We start from the raw sequence: 27,791 nt of genomic DNA, 5'->3' as shown, positions 1-27,791 counted from the left end.
CAAGATTTTTATTGCCTGCGTTATGGATTTACCAGAAATACCTTTTTTTTCTTTCTATATGCTTAATAACTATTTATGAATCCTTTTGATTTCATTTGATCATAATGAGCTAAAGTATATTATATAAACACGTATATCATTTAATCCTTATTATCTTGTAGAAAGGTGGAAAAAAAAACTAATTGCTGCATATACGTGGAATTTTGAATTATTGTGTATATTAACGATACGTATTCAAATTTTATTTAAATAAATAAATATATTTATATATATATATATTAGTGATGCTATCATAATAGCTGCGAAAATGCATATATATGCATATATAAAGATGTTACAATATGATACAACGTTTCTTTTTATTAAATAAATTGAAACGTCCATATTCACGTGCTTGGTCTTTCTTATTATTTGCTCTTGCTGGCTTTGTGGAAGATGAAGGTGCTATTGGACCCCGAGAAGCTGAGCCGACCTTTTTAGCCTTTGTATCGTGTGACAGATAAATTATTTTATATATGTCAATAGAACGTGACCGAATTACAGATTGAATACAATATTGAATATTTTCGCTTAGCTTTGTAGTTGGAGGACTAGTAGTAGTTTGACCGATTGATTTAGCAGTACCAGTTACTGAAGAAGATTCTTTATTATGTGTCTTTATTACATTACCACTATTGTCCTTAAAACTTGAATCGCCACCAGTATCAGTTTTATTAAGGGTGTTAGGTTCTGTCTCCTTTGCATTATTCTCAATTATCTTTTGGATGATATTCTCAAGGTTGACGACTCTAGAGGCAACGGCACAGTTAATACCGTGTTTGATATTATCTGAAAATGCATGAGGCGTGTGTTTTTCTGTTAAATCATGAACATTCTTTGTAACAGTGATTGCTGCACTATTGTCAGTTGATCGATATTCTTTATTTGTTTTATTATTTTTGACAATCTGTCTAATGATATTCTCAATATCAATTGTTCTGAAAGCAATTACTGATCTGATACAGTACTGAACATTCTCTGATAATTTTAACAATTTAGACTGTGTCTTTGTTAAATCCTTTTCAGCCATGTTAGTAGGCATAACTGAAGCCTCTCCAGTATCATCAATATGTTGTTTAACAAAAGTTGTATTATTATTAGACTCGATCATAGCCTTTTCGATAGAAGCAGTCAGCAGTGATTTCGTATTATTCTTATTCTTATTTTCAGTGTGAGTAGCAGGTGATGAGGAATTCTCATTTTTAGCAAGTAATACTTTATTTATCAAGGGCGACAAAGCTTTATTGTTCTCATGACCCTCATTTGTGGTTTGTGTAATAGGCTCTGATACAGTTGCTGCCTTCTTTTTAGCCTTTTTCTTGATTCTCTTTTTTCTATTCTTTGCATAGTTGGGCCCATGTTGCGACATCTTAGTCTCCGAGCTTTGGATAGATGAAAAATCAGACATACTCGTTAAATGAAAAGAACGAAGACGAAAAAAAAATAACTATGTAATTTTTAACATTGATAAAGGTAAGGGTTTGTTATGAAAAAAAAAAAAAAAGGATTAACATTACTTTGTAATAATTCTTTTTATTGAATTAGTTTTAGAACGAACTTGTGTGACTCTATTTTATTTGATGTATTTGCTTTATGAATTTGATCCAGTTAAATCTTTTTTCGCTTAATAAAACCGCTAGAAAGCATATTCACAGCAGGACGCTTATCTGCACTCGAATCAGAATTACTTATTTTTGGTTGATCTGCTACTCCTTTAGCAATAAATGGTTTAATATTTGGAAACATGTCTTGTAAATCCTTCAAAGCTGTCTTTGTTGAATTCAAGATGGATATTTCGTCATGAAAATCTAATGACATGAGCTTATTCCAAAATAAAGTAAATTCATTATCCTTTAAATCCAACTTTTCTTGACCTTTTTCTAATAACATTGCTGTATTTTGTCCTTTAATTCTTATTTCAAAAAATCCTGTTATCTTGCCTGATCCACATTCTTCTCCAAACGCTAATAAATTCCAAAACTCGGTTATCGTTAATTTATCTTGCTTATTATTTTTGAGCAAACGCGACTTTGCATCATCCTCAAATCGAGGAATAACTAAATTAGCGTCATCTTCAGGTTTATAAGATACTCCATATTGCCAACAAATAAGTTCAGATGATTTCCAACCTCTTTTCCTAGCCCCTATTTCAATTAATGCACTTCCTTCATCGTCTATACCTGGTACAGACCACCAGCCATCACATTCCACTGGAGTCTTATTCAAGACTGAGAGCCACCAAGAAACTAAATCGCGATCACTTAAAGTCGATTTTAATTTATTTTCAGCTGATTTAGCAAATAAGTATTGAGGCTGAGCTCTAGCAAACACAAATACTGAAGTAGATGAAGGTAAACTGGCAATGTAAGATTGAACGATGCGAGCAGTCAAACCCTGATATTTTTTCAAAGTAGTTGTTGTGTCCACTTTTGATATATAAGTAATATATTTCTCTTTTAATACATCTTTTCCACTTAGTATGTACTCATACGTTTCTAATCCAGAAAGAAATCCTTCAGATTCTGTAGAGACAAGAATTAAACGATGACGACACAATGTCTCTCCTTCGTGTTTTTTAATCAACGGCTTAGGACAATGAAATAAGTTTGATTTGATATCATATACATTGAAGGTTAAGCCTAAAGTTAAATCTTGAATGGCTTTTTTTAAGTAAGATTCGAATGACATTTTATTCTAACAAATATCTACAGTGAGAACGGTAAATATTGTTACTTTGCGAAAATTAAATGTCCGTTACTAAAAAATAAATGTCACTTTGCCAAAATTACAGTCAAAAAAACTAGAGTGGGCCAATGAGAAAAAGTTTGATAGTTTCAAAACTGGATTAGGACACCAATGCAAAAATGGGACACCAATATGAAAGTGGGATACTGATACAAAAGTGGGACATCGACATGAAAGTGGGATATATTGAGACACGTTTAGTTTTTTGGGTGAATGTATACACAAGAAGCTAAGAGGAATCTTTGGATGACAATCCAATGTATTTGCCAGTAGGCCTGTGTATGAAGTGGCTTGGGCAGTCTAGAGGGAAACCGATTGAGAAGACACGAGATGGTGTCATCCATGTCTTGCGATATATATAATTGAGAATGGATGCGTAGGCAATGGATGCTGTGTTTCTTTGTTAGATTGTGTGATCCGCATTGACAAGATTTAGAAGTACCACCAGGCAGCCAGCCCAGCCACCATCTAATGAGTCGACTATGTTCGATTGGGAGCATAGGTAACCACAGGATGAGATCCAAGGACAAAGAAGGACGACAGACAGTCAATAATTTGCTGTGCCTTTGCCGGAGAGTAAGTTGGAAATTCCTTGCAATAAAATTATAGCAATGTCGACGAAGGGTAAAGGTGTTCAGGCTATCAAGAGGCGCATGTAAAGTCCTAGTAAGAGCTGTATTGCTAAGTTTACGCCATTGACTGGATTGTAACTTTTATAAATTTGCGATTAATATATATTTTTTTTTTTTTTTAGACAATTAGAATATTTAGAATGGGGTTTTATTATAACAATGAATGATTTGTCGTTTAGGATGACTAGCGAAGTTGTACAAATTCTTAACAGGTATATCATTACAAGCCTCATCAATTCTTTCAGACATTTTTTCTTCAGTCAACAATCTGTGACGCTTCAATCTTCCTGATCATCGGTTTTGATTTATGGATGGTACAATTATCCATTACTAAATAACTTTTCTTTAAGTTTTCATCAAGATCCATGACATCAAGCAGACCATTAATGAATTTGATAAAGTGCACAGTTGTTGTACCTTTGATGCAGGTGTGATATTATCTTGGGCATTATCCTCATTAATATCAACGCACTCTATTACTGGTTCCTCTATAATAAACTAATTTGCAGCTCGCTTTTTACCTTTGTTCACTTTTCTTTTTTTTGTGTGGCCGCCATCTCTTTGATTTGAAGCTTCTCTTTTCTTGGGGAGTGTGGCTTCTTTATTGTTACATGAATGACACTAGATGCGTATATAGCACCAATAATTGTATGAGATGGGGCTTTAGTTTTCGGTATCTTTATTATGGCGGGTGTTCCCAATATCAGATCTAGCCCAATCATCCCTCAAATTAACACAAAACCCAATCCATTCGCTTTTTACCCAGTGCTATCCTTGCTTTTTGAAATTGTCAACAAATTCTATGCTCTGTATAAACCTTGTAGTAGCATCTGACAATATTTCCGGATTACTATCTCTATTGGATGAGGAAGTTGAAGTCGTGGGATTGATATCACTGTATTTCCGTTTCAAAATCTGGTTCCTGGACTTAGTACTTTTGATGGTCTGCGTCAGTACTTCCTGTGATGCACAATTGTCGAGAAGTTTCAGCATATTATCGCATTCATAGTCTTTTTCGTTCAGTACTTGTTGTAGTATATCGATAAGGTGTGGTATATTTCCAGTAACGCCTTCATAATGTTCGACTGCTATACTGTACAAGAGTTTGACCGTTTCGTCGTCATTCCATGGCATATCAATGATTGATGCTGTGCCTTTCATCAAAAATAAGCCAAGAGCTATGAGGTGATTCAATGGTTCTATCATGAGATGACTTATAATGCCATGTTTCATGATTAAACATGCAGATCATAAATTTATTTAAGAAATTCTATCTTGAATCTCTCTTGATCCGCTCCATCTAATAATATTAAAATCACTAACACTTTATTATCAACAACATACCTTATTCGGTAGTAACTAATACTTTTCTGATTCACATCTTATCCTCAAACCTCTTTAACAATTCATAAATAAAATAATTGACTTTAGAACTATTGTTCGGTCTCGTTGACTCTTTTTGTCTTAATATTCTTTTTTTATTTCCTAATATTTTTTATTTGATATTTTAAAAGAAATTTCACAGACTAATCTGGCCACTATTTTTCCAATTGGTGGTGGAATGACAGTATGACAAGAAAATTGTCTTTTTGAGTATAAGGAAATATTTGAATAGGTTAAATCAAATTGACCAGAAAAATGATATAAGCATTTTAAGACTTTAAAACAGGTCAATTTTTTTTTTCACTTTTATTCAAAACTACGCAATGACAAATACTTTCTTTTACGAAGATGGACAGGAGAACATAATATATTCCTACGCTATTTTTTTTTAAGTTTTCTCTGCTGTTTCATAATACCAGCTATTATTTAATTTTTTTTTAAGTCTTCGATATATAAATGTATACTATGCAAAGCTATTTAAATTGATATAATTAAACAAAATAAATAATTTCATTTTTCTTATAGAATTGAAAAAGATGGATTTTAATTAAGTTATTGTGTACGCTTCATACATAAACTATATCATACAAAGTTTAAAGAACATTGCTTGTATATATATAAAAAAAAAATAAAAATAAAATCATTGGTGGTCTTAGCGTTTTATTCAGTAAGTATGGATGGTTGAAAGAGGGAAACATTTTCTTTCATCCTCTTTTATCTACATACAAATGGCCAGTGATATATTTTCTTAAATCTATGCTTAAAATTGACAAGAAAATAATTATTTTCGCTGCTTTTATTTTTTTATTTTATTATTATTATTATTATTTTTTTTTTTTTTTTTTTTTGACATTGCTAAAAAAAAAAAATGATGGCCAACATTCGATCAACGTATGTGTAAATTTGATTTATTATCTTTATATTTGAATCTCTTTTTATTTTTATTTTTATTTTTGTTATTCAATGTAAATATTCAATAGATCCAAAAGAGGAACGAATGTTATAGAACCAAATACACAAATTAGTTCTAGAAGAGAGATCTTTGAAGAAAGTAGTATTGATGAAGAAGCCATCAAGGAAGATGCACAAAAAATGGATATGCTTATGCGCAGCTTAATGGGATTTGCTGAAAATCAAGATGAAACTCAAGATCAAGGAAGGAATCAAGGTTAGATTATTATTATTATTATTATTAAAAACCAATACATTTTTATTGACTTGATGCAGATGTTGAAGATCAAGATGATAAAAAGAAAGACGATGATGAAGAAGAAGAATTTGAATTCCGTCTTTTTGCTAGTCAACCAGTAGCTACTGTAACTATTGCAGATATAAAAGATAATACAGATAGCTTGTCAAAAGCAATCGCTGAACAACAAGTCTACGAGTTTGATGAAACAGATCCAGAATTTCTATCTCGTGTAGAACAAGTAGCTGTTGATTATGAGACTATTTTAAAGCAGTCTAAAGTGCCATATCCAACAGCGATTATGCCTCATCGTATTATCCATCTTCCCTCATATGACGAGCAAGCTAAAAAAGATTTAAAAGAAAAGAAAAAGAAAAGAAAAAGCAAAAAATGTCGTGATTTTGAAAAGGCTGTTAAAGAAGGAAGAATTAAATTAGAACCTAATATGAGAAATCCAGAAACACCTGGAGGCTGGCCGGGCTGGCCAGGTAATTTGACGAGAGTTGCCATTATTAACTATCAATCACCCAAGAAACAAGGAGGACGTGGTAGTGGATTTAAAGGGAAAGTATTTAATAAAGGTGGTTATAATAGTAATAATCGAGGAGGTCGTGGTGCCCATAGGATGTCTAGAGGAAGAGGACGAGGAAGAGGAAGACCATATTAACTACACACAATGTGTTTGTTTGTAATAATAAAAATTCAAAGTTAATCTTTGTAGTCTATGCCCTTTTTTTTTTTTGCTTAAAAATAGTCACGAATTTATAACTTTGTTAAATGTGATTGGTGTAAAATTAACTTCACTCTCAGATAAACGTAGGAAAAAAATTTGTATAAATTAAAATTTTAAAGACGAAACATTAAATTCTTCCCTTTTATTACATCCAATTTTATTAAGGTAAATTTTCGGATACATCCATTTGAAGTATATCATCCATTCATCCATCCATTATATATACTTACATTTATTGATTCTATTTTAGTTACAATGGGTAAAGAGAAGACTCACGTTAACGTTGTCGTCATTGGTCACGTCGATTCTGTAAGTATCATCAAAATTAAAAGGCTTTTTTCCTGTTTTTTTTTAGAGAATAAAAATTGAATAAAATTGAATTTAAAAAAAAAAGAAGAAGCACCTACTCACTATTTTTCCCTTTTTTTTTCTTGTTTAATGTATAATAGGGTAAGTCCACTACTACTGGTCACTTGATTTACAAGTGTGGTGGTATTGATAAGCGTACCATTGAAAAGTTCGAGAAGGAAGCTGCTGAACTCGGTAAGGGTTCCTTCAAGTACGCTTGGGTTCTTGATAAGCTCAAGGCCGAACGTGAGCGTGGTATCACCATTGATATTGCTCTCTGGAAGTTCGAAACCCCCAAGTACCACGTCACCGTTATTGATGCTCCTGGTCACCGTGATTTCATCAAGAACATGATTACTGGTACCTCTCAAGCCGATTGTGCTATCCTTATCATTGCTGGTGGTACTGGTGAATTCGAAGCCGGTATTTCCAAGGATGGTCAAACCCGTGAACACGCTCTTCTTGCCTTCACCTTGGGTGTCCGTCAATTGATTGTTGCTATCAACAAGATGGATACTACCAAGTGGTCCGAAGCTCGTTACAACGAAATTGTCAAGGAAGTCTCCAACTTCATCAAGAAGATCGGTTTCAACCCCAAGTCTGTTCCTTTCGTTCCCATTTCTGGCTGGCACGGTGATAACATGTTGGATGAATCCACCAACATGCCCTGGTTCAAGGGATGGACCAAGGAAACCAAGGCTGGTTCCAAGACTGGTAAGACTCTTCTCGAAGCTATCGATGCTATTGACCCCCCTACCCGTCCCGTCGATAAGCCTCTCCGTCTTCCCCTTCAAGATGTCTACAAGATCGGTGGTATTGGTACAGTCCCCGTCGGTCGTGTCGAAACTGGTGTTATCAAGGCTGGTATGGTCGTCACTTTCGCTCCTTCTGCCGTCACCACTGAAGTCAAGTCCGTCGAAATGCACCACGAAACCCTCGCTGAAGGTCTTCCCGGTGACAACGTTGGTTTCAACGTTAAGAACGTTTCTGTCAAGGATATCCGTCGTGGTAACGTCTGTTCCGACTCCAAGAACGATCCCGCTAAGGAGTCTGCCTCTTTCACCGCTCAAGTCATTATCTTGAACCACCCTGGTCAAATCTCTGCTGGTTATGCTCCAGTTCTTGACTGTCACACTGCTCACATTGCTTGTAAGTTCGCCGAATTGATTGAAAAGATCGATCGTCGTAGCGGTAAGAAGCTCGAAGATGCTCCCAAGTTCGTCAAGTCTGGTGACTCTGCTATCGTCAAGATGGTTCCTTCCAAGCCCATGTGTGTTGAAGCTTACACTGAATATCCTCCTCTTGGTCGTTTCGCTGTTCGTGATATGCGTCAAACCGTCGCTGTCGGTGTCATCAAGTCCGTTGAAAAGGTTGACCGTGCCGGTAAGGTTACCAAGGCTGCTGCCAAGGCTTCCAAGAAATAAGTTATTCCATAACAATATTGGATTATGTTTATAGTTTTTTTTTAAAAGCTGAATGAATAAATTAGCTTTTGTATAGTGCATTGATAATAATAAAATAGAAAAAAAAATATATATATTTATGCATATTTATTATATTTAATTTTTGCAAATGTGTAATTTAGTAAAAAAAAAAGAGTAATAGTACCATGTCGATCTATTCTGTATAAGTGATTTGTACTGTTCATTAAAGTAGTTTTAGTTATTTTTTATATGCTATTAATATAGTTATTTATTGCTTTTTCTTTAAAAAAAATTTTTTTAACATGTATACGTGTATACATATTAAAGAAGTCATGCCAGAATGATGATTTGAATAGCAGGCACCACAACTATAATAGTGTGTATGTATGTGTGTTTTAGGTTTATAGTTTTGAAGAGTCATCATTTGCGAGAGTCAATTACTTTTTTATTTTATTCCGTTTTTTTTTTCTTTTTTCTTTTTTTTTTATTTTGTTTAGAATTCGGACATTTATGGTGAAATGAGAATGCGAATAGTATTTGTATTGCCTAAACCACCTCTCCAGCCTTGTACAGCAATAATAGGTTCATTATGTTTTAATAAACTAGAAATAAACATATTATATTAGTATTGATGTGATTGTGTGTACAAAGTTAAAACCATATCCTTACCCATATAAAATGCCTTGTTCCATACCTAGAGTAAAAAAAAACATATTTTAAGTATATTAATGTCTAAATAATAATAATAATAATCATTTACTCCATCTAAGTCTAGTATCCACATCATCTTGCCAAGGAGTAAGATCTAAATGATCAAGATAGTCAGTACTATAAGAAGCACTTAAACGGCCTACTTCATCAGAGGAAGGATTTGGATAAAGGAAAGGGAAGCAACCACGATACAAATGAATTTGACGAGCGGTTTGAGGATTACGTGTAACGACAATGATGGGCATACTTGGTTTATATTTGGAGATAAGAGCAGCAGATTTCCCAGAGGTAGTTAAGACGATGATTGCTTTAGCCTCTTGTTCATGAGCAGCATTGACAGCAGCACAAGCAGCAGTCTCTGCCGTACTTGTAGGTAACTCTGTCAATGAACGAATTTCGTTGAATAGTTGAGGATAACATAAGACTGACTCAGCCAATGAACATGTTTCATGCATTGTATGAACTGCCTCAATCGGGTAATTCCCCTTTGCTGTTTCTCCAGAAAGCATAACACAATCAGCGCCATCTAAAACAGCATTTGCTACATCAGATACCTCAGCACGCGTAGGACGAGGATTATACTAATATGAATTTAAAACATGAAAGATGAGTAAGAGAAAAAAAAAAAAAAAGGAAAGACTTACGGTCATTGATTCAAGCATCTGTGTAGCACTATATGTATCTGTTATTCCTCCATTCTACTATTGATAAAAGAGTCTATTATCACTTACCAAATAGCAGGCTTTCCTATAAGATTACATTTTGCAATCATCATCTTTTGAGCAATAAAGACACGTTCTAAAGGAATTTCAATACCCATATCCTAAAAAAAATCTATATGATTAGATGATTTGATGTCTTCTATATATTTATATACTATTTTACACCGCGAGCAATCATAACGCCATCTGTTTCCTCTAAAATTTCATCAAAATTTTCGACGCCTTGATGATTTTCAATTTTAGAAATAATCTTAATATATTTCCCTTCTTGACCTAATACACGTCTAATATCTCTTATATCTTGTGCACGACGAATAAAGGAAGCAAAGATCATATCGACCTTATTCTTCACACCAAATTCTAGATCCTTTTTATCCTTTTCAGATAAAGCAGGAAGATCTACAGGTGTACCAGGTAAATTAACACCTTTACGTGAGCAAAGTTTACCATCATTTAATGCTCTCACACGCACTTGTTGATCTGAAATAATGTCAATGACTTGTAAAGATAATACACCATCATCCACATAAATTAATTTGTTGACTTGAATGACTTTAGGTAAATTCTTATAGTCAACATACATCATCTTATCATCACATTGATCCTTGTATTTATCATTTACAGTTAAAATGAATTCATGACCTGCATTAATAGGAATCTTATAAAGACATGAGTATATAAAGAAAAAGAAATGATACAAATTAAACTTACTTCGATATCATCCTTCATAACACCTGTTCTAATCTCGGGGCCCTTTGTATCAAGTGCGATTGCAGTAGGTCTACCAGGATACACTTTATAAAAAAAAAACTCAAGTCAATTCATATTTTGTAATAGACTATAAACTTACTTTTAGCGCTTTTACGCGTGTTATCAATAACAGATTGATGATACTATAAAAACTCTTGTGATAAATGAATCCCATTACAAATTATAATAAAAAGAAGTGAACGATTAACAAAGATACTTTACTTCATAAGAGCCATGAGAAAAGTTCATACGAACGATATTTAAACCAGCATTACGAAGCTGAGTAATCATTTCAACACTATTTGTCTTGGGGCCTATAGTGTGTTTATTTATACATACATAGTTGACAAGTGAATATCACCATTTTTTTTTTATAAGATTATTATTATTTGTTACCTATTGTTCCAATGATACTCGTCTTTCTTGCAGAAGAAGTATTGATATCTACATTCATTTGTGAAATCCATTGTAATTCAGACGTGATTGGTGTATTAAGCTTCAATTTCATTTTTTTTTTGTTTATGTTTATCAAAGAAAAGAAAAGAAAAGAAAAGAAAGAAAGGATTTTAAAGCTAAAATATATGCTGTATTTTATTTTATTTTATTTTGGGGGGAGAAGTTAAAAAAAAAAAAAAAAAAAAAAAAACTTTAATTACATTACCCCCCATGTTTAAACTTCTTTTGCTTTGTCGTTCAACAATAATAACGCGATTCTATTATCTTATTTAGCTGTCAAATTTCATTATTCTGCTGCATGATGTATTTTTTTTAAATGGCCGAAATATGAATCATGATTACTATTATTAAAATGCATAAGATTATTATTTGACATGCATGATTGTACCTGTAGTTTTTTTATTTCACTCTTTAAGCAAATAATACTTGTTGGAAAACAATCCAAAAGATATTAAAACAGATATATGTACGTAACATAAAGGAATTATGTAATAACATCATAATTGTCCCTTGTTGTTGTTGTTGTTGTTGTTGTCATAAAACACTTTATTTTTTTTTTTTAAAAAAAAAAGAAGTTGTTTACTAGTCACACACACACACACAACGGTATAGCAGCAAATTCATTTATTATATGTTCATGATTTATGTGTAACACTAAGCTGTTTTTTTTTGTAGGGTACATTACTAATTTCTGGGGAACAGAGCAAAAAAAAAAAAGGTGTGTGTGGAGCAAAGATTGACATATAATTTTGACGTTTTATTATTATTATTATTATAACCAATTTATGTAAATAGGAATAACTAGCAGATATACAACCATATAATATACATATACAAATAATATATATAATATAATAAAGGATAACGGAAATACCTTTTACCGTATTTAAGGGGGACTATTTTTAGAACTGAATTATCCATCATCATCATGCACTTAATAAGACAGTAGTGGGGCTATTAGGTGGAGAAGTAGCACTGGTGGTGGTAGCAGTAGGGGGATTGTTACCATGAGTCGCCGGACCTGCCGGAGAAGAAGAATGAAAATGGGTTGTTGATTTTGATTTCTTGATTTGTGGTTCTTCTATTATTCCTTCTTCATTCTTATTTCTTGTACGCTTTTTATTACTAAGAAGGGTATCATCATCATCATCATCATCTTGTTGTTGTTGAGAGGGTATAAATAAATTTTCTTGTTGTTCAACTAATTTTTCAATGATTTCATGTTGTTGTATCCAATTTTCTGTAGAAAATAATGCTTGTTGTCTACGTACATGATTCCATAATCTATATTAAAGAAATAAGCCTTTTTTTTTTTTTTTACTACGTATGTTTGTTTTGCTTGCATACCTCGTGGTTAGTAAAATTTTCCTTAAAGGAAGTTCATTTCTGGGAATAATAGTAGGATATATTTTATATTGACTGGCGTCTGCTAATCTTTTCATTAATACTTCATAATGTTGCTGTCCATTATTTAAATGTCCTTGTCCTTGTTCCATAATATATTAATATTAATTGGAAATGAGAAAAAGAAAATTAAAAAAAAAAGGAAAAAATCCAAAATTAAAAAAAAAAAAAATTATACATGTATAATGAACCAATAAAAAGTGAATAAAAAAAATAAAAGGTCCGGAATTTTAATTTAATTATAAATTTAGTAAAAAAAACAATAGGGGTTTTTTTTTTATTCTTATTTTTATTTGGAGTAGATCGCACGGACCTTATTTTATAATAATAGACTTCCTCCTTATATAATATGAATAAATAATAGAATAATAGAATAAATGACCTTCATTGAATAATAACAGACCACTTGTCGAGAGGAGGAAGAAGGATGAGGTTGATGAAGAATGGATGGTGCAAATCCAACTCGTTGATTCTCCATATCAAAGACTAAATAAGTAGATCTCAAAATAGATTCTCCAATTAAAATCCATCCTTCTTCTTTCATTTTAGAGCTCACATTATTATCATTCGCTATCCAAGGTGCTATACCAAATAGACATACACCATCCTGTTGTTCTATGACTAAATCTCTTAGTGGTAAACTGAATCGACAATCATCTTTTAATACAAACTCCATCTTTCGTTGCTGGTTATCATGCGTGAATACTTGACAATCTATGATATACATGCCTAACATTTGATCAAAAAAGATGTGTTGTTGTTCTCCTTCTATCGTTTTCGACAGAATACGTTCTAGAATTCTTTGGTCCATATAACTTAATGTAGTACCTGTATCAATAATCATTCCTTGTACAGGATTGAATGCATAATCAAAAATGACGTCGTTGTCATCGTCGTTGTCGTTGTCGTTGTCGTTGTCGTCGTTATGGTGATATAAAATTTGAATCCGTTGAACTCCTACCATCCAATAATGGGACGAGTTGGAAAGGACAGTCGTATAATCAAGATCACCCTCATATTTAGTAGGGTCAATGCCTCCTAAGGTTAATTCACCTGTCCATCCAACATGATGATAAGCACTCATACTGATCGAGAATAGAGCTTGTTTAATGAGTCCCTCTTGAACTAGTCTAATCATGAATGGAACATATTTAATTCCTTCATGATAATTGCCGATACCAAAGATACCATTTGAATTGGGTAGATTTAAAGGATGCCTTGTCAAATCAATAAGATCATGTGTAGATGACGCCAGACCAAAGACTTGTTGTGGAATGCAATACAACGAATCATTCGATAAACAAACAGTATCACAACCATAAATCCCTTTCATGTCTCCAATACCATATTGAATTGAAAGCTCATCCTCTTGATAAATAAATTGAAATGTACTTGATTTTGATATATCAAATCTATCAAAAGGACATTCAGAGACTGGACATGATGTAGATGGGACCCATAAATCAGAGCTATCATTCATGTATGTATGTATATATATATATATAATAGTAGTATGATTAAATGTCTCTATTTTACAATATAATTTGAAGAAAAAGAAAAAAAAAACAACCTTCCAGTATCTAATGAAACAGTAAAATGTTGAGAAGGTGTACCAATGCCCACACTTATTAAATATTCGGATCCATCTTTATTATATAATTTTGTATTCGATCTCTTATTGTCATGAGTCTGAGCTGAACGTTTATTTTTGACAATAGGTAATGTAATAGATGTAGAATCATAAATAGACTTTACAAGTAATGAAAAGCTAACAATAATGTGTAGTATTAATAATGTTAGTTTCATTTATTTATTTATCTTGATTTAAAAGTAAATAGTAAAAAGAAAGATCAATTTTATATTACATTATTATCGAGAAGGTTTTTAATGATTACAATAAAAAGGTAAAACCCCTCCACATTTTAAAACTTTTTTTTTTTTTTTTTTTTTTTTTTTTTTTTGCTATATTAACATTTTTATTGGTAAAGGTGATACAATATACAATAATTCCAAAGAAAAAAAAAACAAAAGCAAACAAATAAACAAAAAAAAAAAAATATAATAAGTTCTATTCCTTTCTTTTTTTTTTTCTTTTTTCAATGTAATGATTAAAGAGACATCATAGAAATGGCAGTAAGGAGCAAACCAGCTACCATCATTTTCATTGCAGGCCAAACTCTTTCTGAACCTGATTGTGTATTTGTTGAAGTTCCTTGGGAGGTTGTAGAGTTAGTCATGACTTGACCGTTTGTACCTTTACTAGAGGCTAAACCAACTCTATTTTGTCCCATATCAAAGACCATATAAGCAGAACGAAGAACGGAATCACCGACTAAATACATATTAGAACCAATACTACCCGAGTTGCTAAGTGGGGCGATACCAAACATACAGACTTGAGCTGTATCAGCAGTAGCACCATCTACTGGAATAACAAGTTCTGAAGCAGGAACAGATAAGATAACAGGATTATTACTGAAGCCAGCTTGTTGTGATATCTCAAGTTGGAAACGTGCACTACTTTTGGCTGTTGCGCAATCAACGATGAAAACACCTGATTGACTATCCAAGACATAATTACCTTCACCAGCCATCGCACTAACGACATCAGTAGCCACAGAGGTAGGTAAATAAGTAAGTGTTGTACCTATATATATAAATAAATATAAAGAGGATTCATTTAATTTATCTATCTATTGATCTATTTACCTGTATCTAAAATAAAGGCACCAATTTCTCGTAATCTCCAAGAAGGATTGGATCCCATCTGAGATCCTGTCACTCTTAATCCTTGTGCATACACCATCCAATAATAATAATTCATACTGTTAGTGAAAGATTCAGTTGTAAGACCTGCTACGGGCACATACATGATATCTCCATTGTATTTGCTTTCATCAGTACCTCCAAAGACAATTTCACCTGACCAGTTCGGTTGTGTGATACTGTTCAAGAAGATGGAAAAGATGGGCTCCTTTATGATCTTTTGTGCAGCCAAGTTGAAGACGAAAGGGTTATAACTATTTTCATCGTTCGTGTAAGATTGGGTAAGAGCTGGATAGCCCATACCCAAGATACCATTCGCTTCAATATTCTCTGAGGATGTATTGAAAGGTGTAGGTGTATCTGAACCAGCACCGCCTACAGAAGGGTTCGGTGTCATGATATCTTCTGTACGATAGGCTAATCCAATTTGTTGATTTGAAACTGTCGCACCACCTACAGTCACTGTATCCGTTGCATATGTGCCATTGACGCTTCCAATACCATATTGAATACTAAAAGGTTCATTCAGTAATTTAAACGTAGAAGATTTAGATGAGTCGAAACGAGAAAAAGGACATGAACTTTTTGGACAGTTGGAAGAAGGAACCCAAAGATCAGCACTTGTTACCAGAAAAAAAAAAAAAAGAAAATTAAATTCATTTGTTTTATATCTCGTATTCATTTATTTTACCTTCCAGTATCAAGAGTAACAGTAAAATTTTGTGGTGGAGTACCAATGCCTACTTGAATTAAATATTGAGAGCCTTGTTCATTGTATAATGGTGAACGAAATACATCTGCTCTTTTATGAAGACCTCTTTTCGTAAGTAATTCATGTTTCTTTTTAGCTACTTGTAAAAGATTTCCATGAAGAGGATTGCGAATAATGGATGCACGGATAATACCATCTTCTTTAGTTGTAGCAACAGCCAATGTAGCTGTAGCTATAATAGCAAAAATAGCTGCAGTAATTTGCATAATCTATTTTATATGAATAAATATGTATACAAAAAAAAAAAAAAAAAAAAAAAAAAAAAAGAACAATAAAAACCTAATATTTAATTTAGGCTGGTATTAATGCAAAAAAAAAAAAAAAAAAAAAAGAAAAAAAAAGAAAAAAAAGTATATGTTTATATATATTTGTATGTGCGTTTATTTATATTTATAATACACGCTATGATGATGATTTGTATTCTTTAAATAACCGATTTAAGAATTCCGAGACACGTAATTTTTTTAATAATCTTATAACTATTGTTCTAAAAGATTAAGGATATATAGCATGTAAAAAAGAAAAAAAAAGTTCTATTATTACTACTACTACTATATAAAACTTGAAATAAGCTTGATTTAATTTAATTTTACCTCTGTTGTATTAATTGAATATTATTATATATCATCATCAACATAATAAGCTTTTTGTGCAGCTTATTTTTGATAAAATGGATGTAAGTTTAAAGTTTGAAACAAAACATAACGTCAAAATTTGTCCATTTTTTTTAAGTGGAGTTTGTAATTTGATGAATGAATTTAATGAAAGAAAAAAAAATTATTGTCATTATTATTGTTAATGGTATTATTTATGTACAATAACAATTAATTACTACTGCCAAAGCAAACATGACTGATAAAAACAAAAACAAAAACAAAACAAAAAAAAAAAATCCGACTGTATATGTGATGATGATACATTATCTGTTGATGAGCTTTATATAACGGTATTTAGTAGGATTACTTTACTTTATATTATATTGTGGTATTGTAGTTGCTTCTTCTTCTTCTGTATGTTTTTTGTTACTGCTAGATTAACAAAACTTTCCTCTCACTCTATAACCCATTCGATTATTCTTCTCTAAAAAAAAAAAAAAAAAAAGAGTCATAAATAGTCTATCATGATCTTATTATTGTAGATTTACTCAAGATCCAAGTCTCACCTGACGTCAGTAGCTCATATTCATTTGGGGGAGAAGAGGGGGGTGCGAAAGTAATAAGCAATTGCTTAAACATGCATAATATCATCATTATCCAAAGGTATAGTAATAGGACGAGAGAGAATAATATAATAAAGATGAATACTGTAGATGTAAATATTAGAAGCTGTTTTTTGTTTTGTTTTGTTTTTTTTTTGCTAATGAAGAACAATTCATTACTAACTTCAATTTGATCCATGGCATTATTTTGTACTACTGTTTCGATGATTGATTTAGCCACAGTTGGAAGCACATATGTTAAGAAGGTCGTACCAGAAGAATGAAACGTATACAAAAGGAAGCTGGCTGTTGATCTTGATAGATCATTGTCTAGGAACAGACCAATTAAGTTGTTGGAGCTTCTTGACTCTTTTTTTTTTTTTTTTTTTTTTTTTTTTTTTTTTGAAATATAATTTTGATTCATACATGGTTGAGGTTGAAAAAAGGAGGAAAAGACGATTGTTTGTTAGTTGATTTCATACCGAGATTTGGATAGCCCTTGCCAAAAAAAAAAAAAAAAAAAAAAGATGTCATTTGATAGGAGAGTAGTAATATTATTATCTGCATATAGACTTTATGAGATCTAATTGACACAAAGCCATGTATAAAATTAAGATATTGAAAATGTCTTTCTTAATATGATTAAATGTTGCTTTTGTGGCATATTATTGTTCAATAACACAAAGTCTAGCTCCGTGTATGAAAAAAAGCTTGTTATTCTAGAGTTATGTATATATAGCCAGCCTTTTTTTTTTTTTTTTTTTTTTTTTTTTTTCTTGGAAAATTTGTATTGTGAGGGTGTATAAATGATGGCTATCATGATATTTCATGATAATGTATCTAATTTTACACATAAAAGTATCTTTTATTTCTATTATTAAGCCTCTGCCATAATGAGTATTTACATATTTGTGTAGCTCAAAATAATAGAAGACGGTCATATATCATTAATTTATATTTATTTATGTATACATATATATATACATATATATAAAGAAAAGGGTATATTTAGTGTTTATAATCAAGCCAAATACTAACACTATCAGGACCAACAAGGTCACGAATAATAACATTTAACAGTTCAATTTCTACTGCTAATTGTTCTGAATTCATTAAATAAGTACTAAAATAAGTGTATTCACGATCACCCAAATGTTTCAATGACATGGCAGGTGCTTTGCGTGCCTTATTCGTTAATTTTCGTCTGGCTTTAGTGGGTCGAATGACATAAGGTGGTAAAGGTGATTTGTTTGATAATGCATTTGAACCTAAATGAAGTGCTGTCAAAAAGGATGAAGTCTATATATAAAATTAGATAAACATATATTTGTATGCACTATTACACTATTTTACCATTATCTTTCTTTCCTTCCATGTATCTCTTACAATCTCTAATCTCCATTGAGAAGGTATTTTACTAAAAGAAAACTCCATCTCCAGCATTAAGCTAAGTATATTATCCAAGATTTGCAGAATTTGAAGGTATTTATTTTCGGGGAAAATACCACGAAGGGCAGGTTCAAAACGACTCTGATCAAGTAAAACACGTTCACCTTTAATTTGCTGACGAATGGATTGAGCTACAGCACGGAAAAGTTTTTGATTTTCAATTCTTGTTGTTTCATCCTCTTCTTTCACCTTAAAAACGAGTGTTAAGAATGAGGCATAAAGTGTAGCAATTCCCTTTAAGGTTTGCGAGATACGATGACGAAGGATAACACGACCAGTACGTGGAAATGGAAAGACACTAAGAATAAGTGCTGAAAAGACACCAATAATGACACTGACCGTTCTCTAAATAGATAATACTCCATCTTAGAAACAATAATAAAAAAAGAGTTATCTTTGTGTATACACTACCTCTAATGCAATTTGATAGACAGAAAACGAATGTCCATTTGGTTTAAAACTATAAGTGTATCCAACAACTATTTTTTTTTTTTTGATTGAATATAAATATAATGAATAAACTCACATGGGAATAACTCTTTTCTTTTCTTTTTTTTCTGTCTACTTACTTAACGAAACAGTAATCAAAGAGAAAAGACCTGTTGCTTTCCAAAATTTCCCATTAATATAGACTAACCACCAAGGCAAGTTGAATATGAATGTAAGAATAATCAAACCAGCTGCAGTACCTCGACTGATCTCCCAGATAACGATGCCTCCGACAGCGCCTATAAATGTACCTACCGTTCTTGTCATGGTACCAAAAAAATTACTTCCAACTGAGGGGCCCATCCAGATAAGAGCGACAACAGCTGCCCATTGCCCTCTGACATTATTATACCAATTCACTGTCGTCTCCAAGAATCCAGGTAATGTCAGAAAGGCTACAGCGAAGGCAGCACGAAAGGCAAAGCCAACATCAGCCGTATAAAAATGTTCTTTACAGAACAGGTACATGGAATAAAAGAAACGTTGTGTGGAGGTGGTAGGGTAAGCAACATCTGGATCATGATACTCTAATGGATTTACTGGTGTTTTCCATGCATTCCAGAATTTACTCATGGTTGTTGCTATTGTGCTCCCGGAGGAAGAGTTTGAAAGATGATGATGACGACGATGATGATGCAATTGGCGTTCCTCATTCTCATGAATTTCACCACGTCGTAATGTGTTAATTTTATAAATGGTGGTAGGTTCTTGCATTATCTCCTCTTGCTGCTGGGAGAGATCATTCATGACATTGATGGAGATAGTTCTGGAAAGTGTCCTTTGTAGAGTAAGTGACGAATTCACTGCCTCTGCCACAGCACCCGGGGTGTCAAGTTCAATGTTTTCTTCCATTATATGACTTTGAAAGAACCATTTACAGGGCGGCATATGGGGGATCCAAAACCGTTTCTTCGTCCTTGTCTTATCCATTTCATAAATGAAGGACGTCAGTGTATAGATTTGCTCTGCATAGGCATGAAGATTGAATTGAAAGGTAAGTAATAAAAAGAGAATACGTCGTGGAACACCAGACTTTGTGTAAAGTCGATCTAAACCGTCCAACCGATGTTGAAGAAATCGTTCAATAGCCTTGAGAAGGGGTATAGAGGGATCTAGAGATGGATCATATTCATATTCTAATCGCTCTTCCTTTTCCTTTTGAGACCCCTTTCTCCATCGATAATAATATTTATAAAAGAAAGGTCGATTTTGAAATCGTGCATCAAGATCTTGAATACGTCTAAGTCGTTTAACAGATTCTTTAACTGCTATTGAACAAGCCTCTGTGAGTTCAAGATAGAGAGGCTTAACACGATTTAATACATCATCATAATCTTCTCGCCAATAAGTCATCACCTTCATCGAATCCTCCCAACGTAGACGAGTTTGAGTCTTTCTCAGTCGTGGTTGTTGATCGGGTGATCCTGAACTGTCATGACGATATGAGGTCACTGATAGGTTAGGAGAAGAGAGTGATGGCTGCGTCGTTGAAAGAAGGATAGGCGTGAATTTTTCATCTGTAGTAGTAGGCGCTACCGCTTCGTCGCAATCATCTAAACCCTCAGAGCTTTCATCGTCTGTGCCTCCATAATAACTACGAGGTCGATTGAATAGGTGAGTTACGATAGTTTCATCATCACTACTTGTCTGAAAGGGTGATCTTCCTGCTTCTTGCATATTTTCTTCCATAGCTAAACTAAGACCGATGCCTTGAAGAGGAGTACTGAGTCTTTTAATAATAGAGGTCAATTCACCTACATCCGCAGGTGAAATGGCATTGAATGAAGGTTCTCTTTTGACCATACATTTTCTTTGAATAAGCGTTGTAATAAGGGTGTCGACTGTTTGATGAATCATTGCTAATGATTCAACGGTTGGTCCGTTTTCTACTTTTAAGAATGCTGATACTTGATGTTGAATAATTCCATCAAACGTCTCACATGCCTTTATTAAATGTTGAATAAATACTCTTGTACTATTTTCGGGAAAAATTAAAAGAAAGACAATAAAAATTAACGAGAATCCTACTAATGTAGGCAACCAAACCTGCAGCTAATGGTGTTAGGAAAAAAAAAAAAAAAAAAAAAGAAAGTATATATTAGTATGACACATATAAAGAAAATAATAATAATATTAAATATGCGTTTAAATACCACTGTCTCCACAGTAAACAATGTAGACTGTACAGCTGTAGTTATACAGATAACCATAATTGTGCCCGATAACATACCACCTACATTGGCTTGTTCTACTTTAGCTCGAAATAAAGTCAAGAAAAAGCAGCCCACGATTAAAAAGAAAGATAAGATAGCACATTCACCACGCTGAGCCAAAGTTGGATCATTCGGATCTCTCGCCAGAAATGCACAATAGATAGCTAAAATAGACCAAGCAGCAGAGACACAACACATGATGGCTCCAAACAACACATCCTCGGCTAAAAACCCATAGGATTTTGTAGGATGTACAAACTCGACAGCAACTGAGGCCAAGATACCGCCTACAGTTGTCAAGTTACGAATTGAATTAATCAATAAAAGTCCCAAAGCAATCGTTACTGCAATATTTGCTTTCAATACCTTGACACAGGCAGGCCACGTAAGGGATTCACGAAAATTTTCAATCCTTTGCTGTATTGTCTGCAGAGGTAAAAGTTTGCCGGATGTAGTAGAATATCGAAATTGATTTGCACTTGATCCAGGCCCTGTTGTAGTAGATTTCTTTTTCGATTTTGCCTTTACCATATCAAAACATACAATATATTAATATTTTAAAAGAAAATGAAAAAAAAAGAAGAGACATTGTTAATTTTATTGTGTGTCTTTTTTTTTTTTTTAAAAAAAAAAAAATAAAATAAAATAAAATAAAAAAAATAAAATATACACATATAAAAATAAAAAAAAAAAAAAAAAAAAAAAAAAAAAAAAAAAAAAAAAAAAAAAAAAAAATTGAAAACAGAACAGTTTCAGTTATAACCTTATTTAGCAATGTCAAGTCAACAAGTCAAAAAATTACGGATAAACTATCTTTAAAAATTAGTATCTAAAACAATAAAAATAAAGAATAAAAATTGCCATCATTTCTTATTTAAGCATAGTATTTATTAATAACTACTACTACTAATTCATGATGATTTTCTTCTTTATATAGAATCCAATCATGTACAAGATAAATAGGTCAACTGTTATTAATGACAGTAGTATATGTATACAAACAAGCCACTTTATGGTAATCTGAGATAAAGTTGAATTACACTATCTTGGTGATGATCAAGAGGTATTAATAATAAAAAGGCAATACTATAATTTGATGTTAAAGCATTTTCTTTTTAATGCAGTTCAACAAGCAAAAGATAAACGTAATATAATGATAGAAGTTCTATATTTTTGTTTGTTTGTTTGTTAAAAAAAAAGATATATATTTATATACTATGGTTTTCCATGGTCTTTATTAGCGTCAGCATTACTTTGGCTTGAGGATGACATTGGAATAATATCTTTGTTTGTATTGTTTGATTTGTTTGCAGTTGTCTTTGCAATTGAGTATACTAAGCCAGCAATAAAGCCTAATAATAACACACGTTGTCATTAATCAAAACCGTCTATATATATATATATATATATATGCATAAATAACTTACCCACAAGGATGGCAGTAACGTTACCAAATGTAGCTGGATCACCAAAGAATAAAATACCAGATGCAGCAATAGGTAGTTTATTTAAGGCTCCAACCATAGAATAAGTAGTAGAGGAAGTAGTACGTACACACCAAGCAGATGCATAAGACATGGCAAATGCAGACATACCAGAGAAAATCATGGCAATAATCATAGATTGACGTATATCAGCAGGACTTTTTTTTTAACAAATAGAATTGATTAATACTTATACATACACTTTGTTGTTCTACTTACAAATTCTTGCTCAATCCTTCTGCACTCCAATCTTCAAAAATAAAACTGGGAATAATTAAAAGGGGAATGGAAAGTATGTTGTTATAATAAACTGTATCGAAATCTTTAAAATTTGTAAGCTTAATTCTTTTACGCATATAAAGTACAAATGCAGCTGATGCAAGACAGTTAGTGGCCATCCAAAAGTATCCGATAAATGTTGTATCAAGTGCTACAATTTGATTCAAAGTATCACTAATATCTGCCCATCCAGCAATAACAGACGATAGCACCTTTTATAAATGTATATACATACAAAACTAGTTAATATTCTTATTATACACATATATACTTCATTCATCCTAATTACCATCAAACCAAATGAAACTAACATTAAATGAGTCACTTTTCCACCAAACCAAATTACTTCACCATAAGCAATAAGAATAATGGTCAAATTCTTAAATATAGTATAAATGGGAATGCGTAAAAATTGAAGTGCTTTTGAACCTGTATAAATCATGGCAACTAGTGAACTAGCAATAGGTAACCATTTACGAGCTTCATCTTTATCAAAATCACGGAATTTAATGAGATTAAGGAATTTAAAAGATTGTAGTAAAACAACTGTAACTAAATTCTAATGAAAGAATAAAAAGTGTTATTTCTTTCTTTCTTTTTTTTTTTCTCGTAAAGTAAGAAAAGAAAGTACATGTACTTACTTGAATAGTTAACAATAAAAAGTTCATGTTAAAGTCATAACCACTCAATACATATTTATTTGTTACAGTCATTAAAATGGAGGCCAAACAATAACTGGCAATTGGAAGTATAGCTCTCATTGCAGGAGATAATCTAATTCTTGAAGGTGCCACTACTGTATTAGTTGTGTTATTATTTTCAGGTTCTTGGTCAATGACCACTGCATAATCAGGTTTTGATTCTCCCATTTTTACGTGTGTTCTTTATTAACTAAGAGAGAGAAAAAAAGAAGAAAGAGGGCGCGTTTAACAAAGAACCATAAAAAAAAAGAAAAGACTTTTTTTAACTAGAAAAAAATGTATAAAAATCATGAACGGAGTTCCATTCATTATGCCCATAATTCTTCAAAAACGATGATAACCAATCAACAGAAATAAATTATTGAAAAAGATCGTCAATAAATTTTTTTATATGGGTTCTACAATTCACCCGATTAATTAATAGAATGTTACATAAAGAACAAAAGAAAAAAAAGGCCCTCAGATAATAATAATACAATTAAAGAATTATTTTATTTATAACAAAAATTTAAACAACCCATGTGAGCACATAATACTGGCGTATTGCATTGCCCGGGCCAGTCCGAGAAAGGATAAAAGTGTACTTAAAAATCTTTTGATGGGCAAAAGGGTAAAAAAGAAAGCAAAGGGAAGAGGAAAAGCAAGATATATCAACAAATACTAGATTCAGGATTACGTAACCAGTTTACAAGTTTTGTACCCAAGGGGGGGTTTCTGGAGGAAGTTTACCATGATGGAGATAGTCAAGTTCAAAAAGAAGAAGACACATAGCAGGCCAATGAATCGTCTAGACGGAAAAGACAGATGAGTTGAAAGCTGACGAGATTGACGGCCCACGTTTTTGTTTATTTGGCAGCTTATTCAAGAGGAAGGACAAAGGGTCGGGTTCGGTCAAAGGCATTTGTAACCGTCGATGCATATGTAGGCACCATATAGCATGAGATCTTGTGAACATGGCATTAGGGTGATAGATGCACGGTTTAGGAACACCACCAGGTAACCAATCTAAGCACCAGCGGACCATTCGGCTGCATTCTGCATTTGACATAGGTAGATAATAATAATACGATTAAATTCTGAGTTTTATTATTATCATTATTATTATTATTATTATTATTATTATTATTATTATTATTATTATTATTATTATTATTATTATTATTATTATTTTTAAATTTTTTGGCAATGAGCATGTAGCGACGAAATAAATGCGCAGTATTACCCGAGCCAGTTATAGAGGGGAAATAAGAATAAAAACTTGATAATAATAATATAGTTTTAACACTTTAAATTCGGACGAAGTTAGTTTTTTTTTTCTGGATGAATTCAAAAAGGAAATTTAGACAAAAGGTATAGTGTCCCAGTCGACAGCAGCACAAAAGTTGCATTCATAAAAGTTAACAATAGTAAAATGAGAAAATAATCTGTCGTTTGATGTTTACTAACACTATTTCCTATATCCTCTGACCGCCCTAGTGAACCCTTTGTCAAAACCCTTCTCCACATAAATCAGTATCATTCTGATATAGCTAGTTATTATCCATCTAAACAATCGCCCTCCTTATGCAGAGGCGCCGTGCTGTACATATAGAATGTCAGATAATATTTTATTCTAAAATTGCATTATCTTGAAGTTTATTATTAACAAAGAATATGTATACAAAATGATAATAATAGAAATTCAATGTGTTCTAATCAGATTCACTGATAATGAAAACCAAGCTAAATTGCTTTATTATTATTTTGTAGCCAAGACGATAATTCATTTCTTTTGAGATATTTAAGATAATCCATGTATGGCTCATTGTGAACGTTCTATACATGTATATACATATTGGGTTATGACGGGTTAATTTATCCTTAAATATCTTTAAAGGTCATTTTATATCATACTAGTTTGTATACCAACTATCCGAAAACTTGTCATTAAATGCAGTAATATTGATAAGGAAAAACCTTCTGTATACTTCCTGTCTCACTATGGGTGTCATAATAAAGACATCTTATTTTGATGACATTCATTGCTTTTTGTCTTTTTATTTAGATGGAATAATTGTTTGTTTGCTCATATTAAGTTTGAAGAGTAAACAGCTTTTTATCCTCATCTAAATACATAACCCAGTCTACCTTATATTATGTTTCCCTCTTTAAAATTTGTCTATAAACTATATATTTGATATATGTTCTATAGTAACATTTGTCAATAATTTCGGCTTACTGCACAGTTGTATATATCATATACATATATATGTGTATACATATTGCTTTTGTAATCCATTTATTACATACTACATATACATATATAATGTAATTTATATCTATGATCCTACAAGCTGTTTTCATACTCGGAGTGAGTTTCTGTGTTAGCTAAATTTTTCATTGGGTGATTTTAGTAGTAAACGAAGTCTTTCTACATTCTCATCAGGCTGATAAGTATGGCTTCTTTCAGGTGTATTTGTTCTAAACTTCTTTGCTACTGAAACTGTTTTTGCAGTTCTTGACTCAGTTGTTGTTGTTGTTGTTGACTGTGGTATATTAACATGATCTTTACTTAAATCTGCATCAAAAGAAAAATGTCTTTTTAGTCCTGTAAGGCTTTTTTGAACTTGTTGATTATTATTAGTTGCTGTAATATGTCGTTGTTTCTCATTTATCGGTATTTCTTTTTTGATATTTTTCGGCAGTAAACGTTGAATACTAACGATGTTTGCTCTAAGATTAACTTTTGAAGCTTCTAGTAACCGTTCAAAAAATTCTTTACCCGAGATAGTTGATCCTTGTTGAGACAGAATTTTGCTATTATTCAATTGAACTTCATTATCATAGATGGATATTGTATCATCCTTATCATTTTGCTCTATTGCTTGTTGATCAAATACATTTTCTTTATCGTCTTTGTTATGGTGAAGTGGTATAGATTTTTCTTTTGTCTTTTCAGAAGAAATATTTTCATGAGATGGATCTGTAAGATCTCTTGTTAACATTCCTTCATTACTTTCTCCCAACACCTGTCTTTTACCCTGCATGTCTAAGGAGCTTTCATGACGAACAATTTTTTGTGCTGTTGTTTCTTCTTCTTCTTCTTCAAATTGTTTTAAGAAATTATTTGATATTTGTTGTATTCGTTCTTGTTCTCGTTTTTGATACTTGTCTCGAAAATTATAATTGGCTGATCTATAAGATCTTAACGGTCTTCTTTTTATTTCTTCAGGGAATGAAGGGCCAGAAATATTTTCCTCATCTATTTAAATTAAAAAAAGAAATGATAAATACACACAATGCACTAATTGTTTTCAGAGAAAAAGAAAGAAAAATGAAAGGGAACATTTACGGAACCAACTTGCATTAGGCTTTGTTTGTGTGATAGAATCCGTTAAATCCCAAAATTGAGGTGCATCAAATTCATACAGTGAATCATTAATCGACATTATATGAAAATAGATTAAAAAAAAAAAAAAAAAAAAAAAAAAAAAAAAAAAAAAAAAAAAAAAAAAAAAAGGTTATCACAGTGTTACATTTTTTTTTTTTTTTTTTTTTTTTTTTTTGTAATTTAATTGGGAGAAGAAGAGTCAGGACATTTAAAACCTTATCCTTTAAAATACTTTTATTTTCCATTTCAATTAAATTCAAGTAAGGTAACTACTACAAAATCAAAAAAAGAAGAGATTTTTTTTTGTCATAAATACTTGTCTATGCATTTGTAAAATAAGATACAAAACTATATGGTCATAATATTTTTTATTACTAATAGTGAATGATTCTTTATATGTCAACAAAGAGGTAACAAAAAAAAAACGCCTTTATTTTTTGCACTACACACTAAGTTCTACCATAGACTACATGCAGAAAATGTATCACACGATATTGTTCAATAAATATATAAATATAATGGCTTTTTTATTTT

The 27,791-nt window shown here is 32.0% G+C and overlaps 13 protein-coding genes across 13 annotated transcripts; 2 read left to right on the top strand and 11 right to left on the bottom strand.

The window, feature by feature from the left end:
- Positions 1-284: 284 nt before the first annotated feature.
- BX663DRAFT_329286 (uncharacterized protein) lies at positions 285-1,938 on the bottom strand. Its single transcript, XM_051522120.1, has 2 exons — positions 1,557-1,938; positions 285-1,486 (listed from the first exon to the last, which is right to left on the bottom strand). The coding sequence occupies exon 2, from the start codon at positions 1,445-1,447 to the stop codon at positions 335-337; it is 1,113 nt and encodes a 370-aa protein (XP_051384807.1). The 5' UTR covers positions 1,448-1,486; positions 1,557-1,938; the 3' UTR covers positions 285-334.
- On the bottom strand, positions 1,648-2,727 carry BX663DRAFT_430982 (histone acetylation protein-domain-containing protein; the record flags this gene model as incomplete). The annotated part of the gene is made up of 1 exon (XM_051522841.1): positions 1,648-2,727. The coding sequence occupies one exon, from the start codon at positions 2,725-2,727 to the stop codon at positions 1,648-1,650; it is 1,080 nt and encodes a 359-aa protein (XP_051384806.1).
- A 254-nt stretch (positions 2,728-2,981) lies between these two features.
- BX663DRAFT_431380 (uncharacterized protein) lies at positions 2,982-3,482 on the bottom strand (the record flags this gene model as incomplete). Its single annotated transcript, XM_051522866.1, has 1 exon — positions 2,982-3,482. A coding segment is annotated over one exon (501 nt), but the record flags the coding sequence as incomplete, so codon positions are not given.
- A 293-nt stretch (positions 3,483-3,775) lies between these two features.
- On the bottom strand, positions 3,776-4,651 carry BX663DRAFT_503681 (uncharacterized protein; the record flags this gene model as incomplete). The annotated part of the gene is made up of 1 exon (XM_051526802.1): positions 3,776-4,651. A coding segment is annotated over one exon (467 nt), but the record flags the coding sequence as incomplete, so codon positions are not given.
- A 983-nt stretch (positions 4,652-5,634) lies between these two features.
- Positions 5,635-7,030, top strand: BX663DRAFT_503680 (uncharacterized protein). The gene is made up of 4 exons (XM_051526801.1): positions 5,635-5,690; positions 5,780-5,967; positions 6,027-6,804; positions 6,972-7,030. The coding sequence occupies exons 1-3, from the start codon at positions 5,668-5,670 to the stop codon at positions 6,653-6,655; spliced, it is 840 nt and encodes a 279-aa protein (XP_051384803.1). The 5' UTR covers positions 5,635-5,667; the 3' UTR covers positions 6,656-6,804; positions 6,972-7,030.
- Positions 6,972-8,496, top strand: BX663DRAFT_503679 (translation elongation factor EF-1 alpha; the record flags this gene model as incomplete). Its single annotated transcript, XM_051526800.1, has 2 exons — positions 6,972-7,030; positions 7,171-8,496. The coding sequence occupies exons 1-2, from the start codon at positions 6,977-6,979 to the stop codon at positions 8,491-8,493; spliced, it is 1,377 nt and encodes a 458-aa protein (XP_051384802.1). The 5' UTR covers positions 6,972-6,976.
- A 246-nt stretch (positions 8,497-8,742) lies between these two features.
- On the bottom strand, positions 8,743-11,277 carry BX663DRAFT_503677 (pyruvate kinase). The gene is made up of 9 exons (XM_051526799.1): positions 11,073-11,277; positions 10,777-10,990; positions 10,638-10,720; positions 10,090-10,584; positions 9,936-10,027; positions 9,849-9,876; positions 9,254-9,785; positions 9,163-9,187; positions 8,743-9,095 (listed from the first exon to the last, which is right to left on the bottom strand). Coding segments are annotated over exons 2-9 (1,350 nt in total). The 5' UTR covers positions 10,778-10,990; positions 11,073-11,277; the 3' UTR covers positions 8,743-9,001.
- A 496-nt stretch (positions 11,278-11,773) lies between these two features.
- On the bottom strand, positions 11,774-12,677 carry BX663DRAFT_503667 (uncharacterized protein). Its single transcript, XM_051526798.1, has 2 exons — positions 12,480-12,677; positions 11,774-12,416 (listed from the first exon to the last, which is right to left on the bottom strand). Exons 1-2 carry the CDS (start codon positions 12,626-12,628, stop codon positions 12,059-12,061), a joined length of 507 nt encoding a protein of 168 aa, XP_051384800.1. The 5' UTR covers positions 12,629-12,677; the 3' UTR covers positions 11,774-12,058.
- A 128-nt stretch (positions 12,678-12,805) lies between these two features.
- Positions 12,806-14,355, bottom strand: BX663DRAFT_503665 (aspartic peptidase domain-containing protein). The gene is made up of 2 exons (XM_051526797.1): positions 14,107-14,355; positions 12,806-14,005 (listed from the first exon to the last, which is right to left on the bottom strand). The coding sequence occupies exons 1-2, from the start codon at positions 14,340-14,342 to the stop codon at positions 12,877-12,879; spliced, it is 1,365 nt and encodes a 454-aa protein (XP_051384799.1). The 5' UTR covers positions 14,343-14,355; the 3' UTR covers positions 12,806-12,876.
- Positions 14,356-14,644: 289 nt separating this feature from the next.
- BX663DRAFT_431037 (aspartic peptidase domain-containing protein) lies at positions 14,645-16,280 on the bottom strand (the record flags this gene model as incomplete). Its single annotated transcript, XM_051522846.1, has 4 exons — positions 14,645-15,183; positions 15,246-15,630; positions 15,682-15,922; positions 15,994-16,280. 4 exons carry the CDS (start codon positions 16,278-16,280, stop codon positions 14,645-14,647), a joined length of 1,452 nt encoding a protein of 483 aa, XP_051384798.1.
- A 1,879-nt stretch (positions 16,281-18,159) lies between these two features.
- Positions 18,160-22,054, bottom strand: BX663DRAFT_503657 (uncharacterized protein). Its single transcript, XM_051526796.1, has 5 exons — positions 21,364-22,054; positions 19,291-21,262; positions 19,133-19,200; positions 18,626-19,066; positions 18,160-18,571 (listed from the first exon to the last, which is right to left on the bottom strand). The coding sequence occupies exons 1-5, from the start codon at positions 21,952-21,954 to the stop codon at positions 18,281-18,283; spliced, it is 3,363 nt and encodes a 1,120-aa protein (XP_051384797.1). The 5' UTR covers positions 21,955-22,054; the 3' UTR covers positions 18,160-18,280.
- A 135-nt stretch (positions 22,055-22,189) lies between these two features.
- Positions 22,190-24,150, bottom strand: BX663DRAFT_503654 (uncharacterized protein). The gene is made up of 5 exons (XM_051526795.1): positions 23,828-24,150; positions 23,476-23,745; positions 23,127-23,398; positions 22,851-23,065; positions 22,190-22,775 (listed from the first exon to the last, which is right to left on the bottom strand). Exons 1-5 carry the CDS (start codon positions 24,053-24,055, stop codon positions 22,639-22,641), a joined length of 1,122 nt encoding a protein of 373 aa, XP_051384796.1. The 5' UTR covers positions 24,056-24,150; the 3' UTR covers positions 22,190-22,638.
- Positions 24,151-26,078: 1,928 nt separating this feature from the next.
- Positions 26,079-27,342, bottom strand: BX663DRAFT_503652 (uncharacterized protein). Its single transcript, XM_051526794.1, has 2 exons — positions 27,219-27,342; positions 26,079-27,128 (listed from the first exon to the last, which is right to left on the bottom strand). Exons 1-2 carry the CDS (start codon positions 27,313-27,315, stop codon positions 26,251-26,253), a joined length of 975 nt encoding a protein of 324 aa, XP_051384795.1. The 5' UTR covers positions 27,316-27,342; the 3' UTR covers positions 26,079-26,250.
- Positions 27,343-27,791: the final 449 nt, after the last annotated feature.

Source organism: Cokeromyces recurvatus (assembly GCF_025118155.1).
Source record: "Cokeromyces recurvatus strain NRRL 2243 chromosome Unknown BX663scaffold_7, whole genome shotgun sequence".
In the NCBI taxonomy this organism is placed as follows: Eukaryota; Fungi; Mucoromycota; class Mucoromycetes; order Mucorales; family Mucoraceae; genus Cokeromyces; species Cokeromyces recurvatus.
Note: the sequence above shows the minus strand (reverse complement) of the source record. Positions and strands in the feature narration are given on the sequence as shown.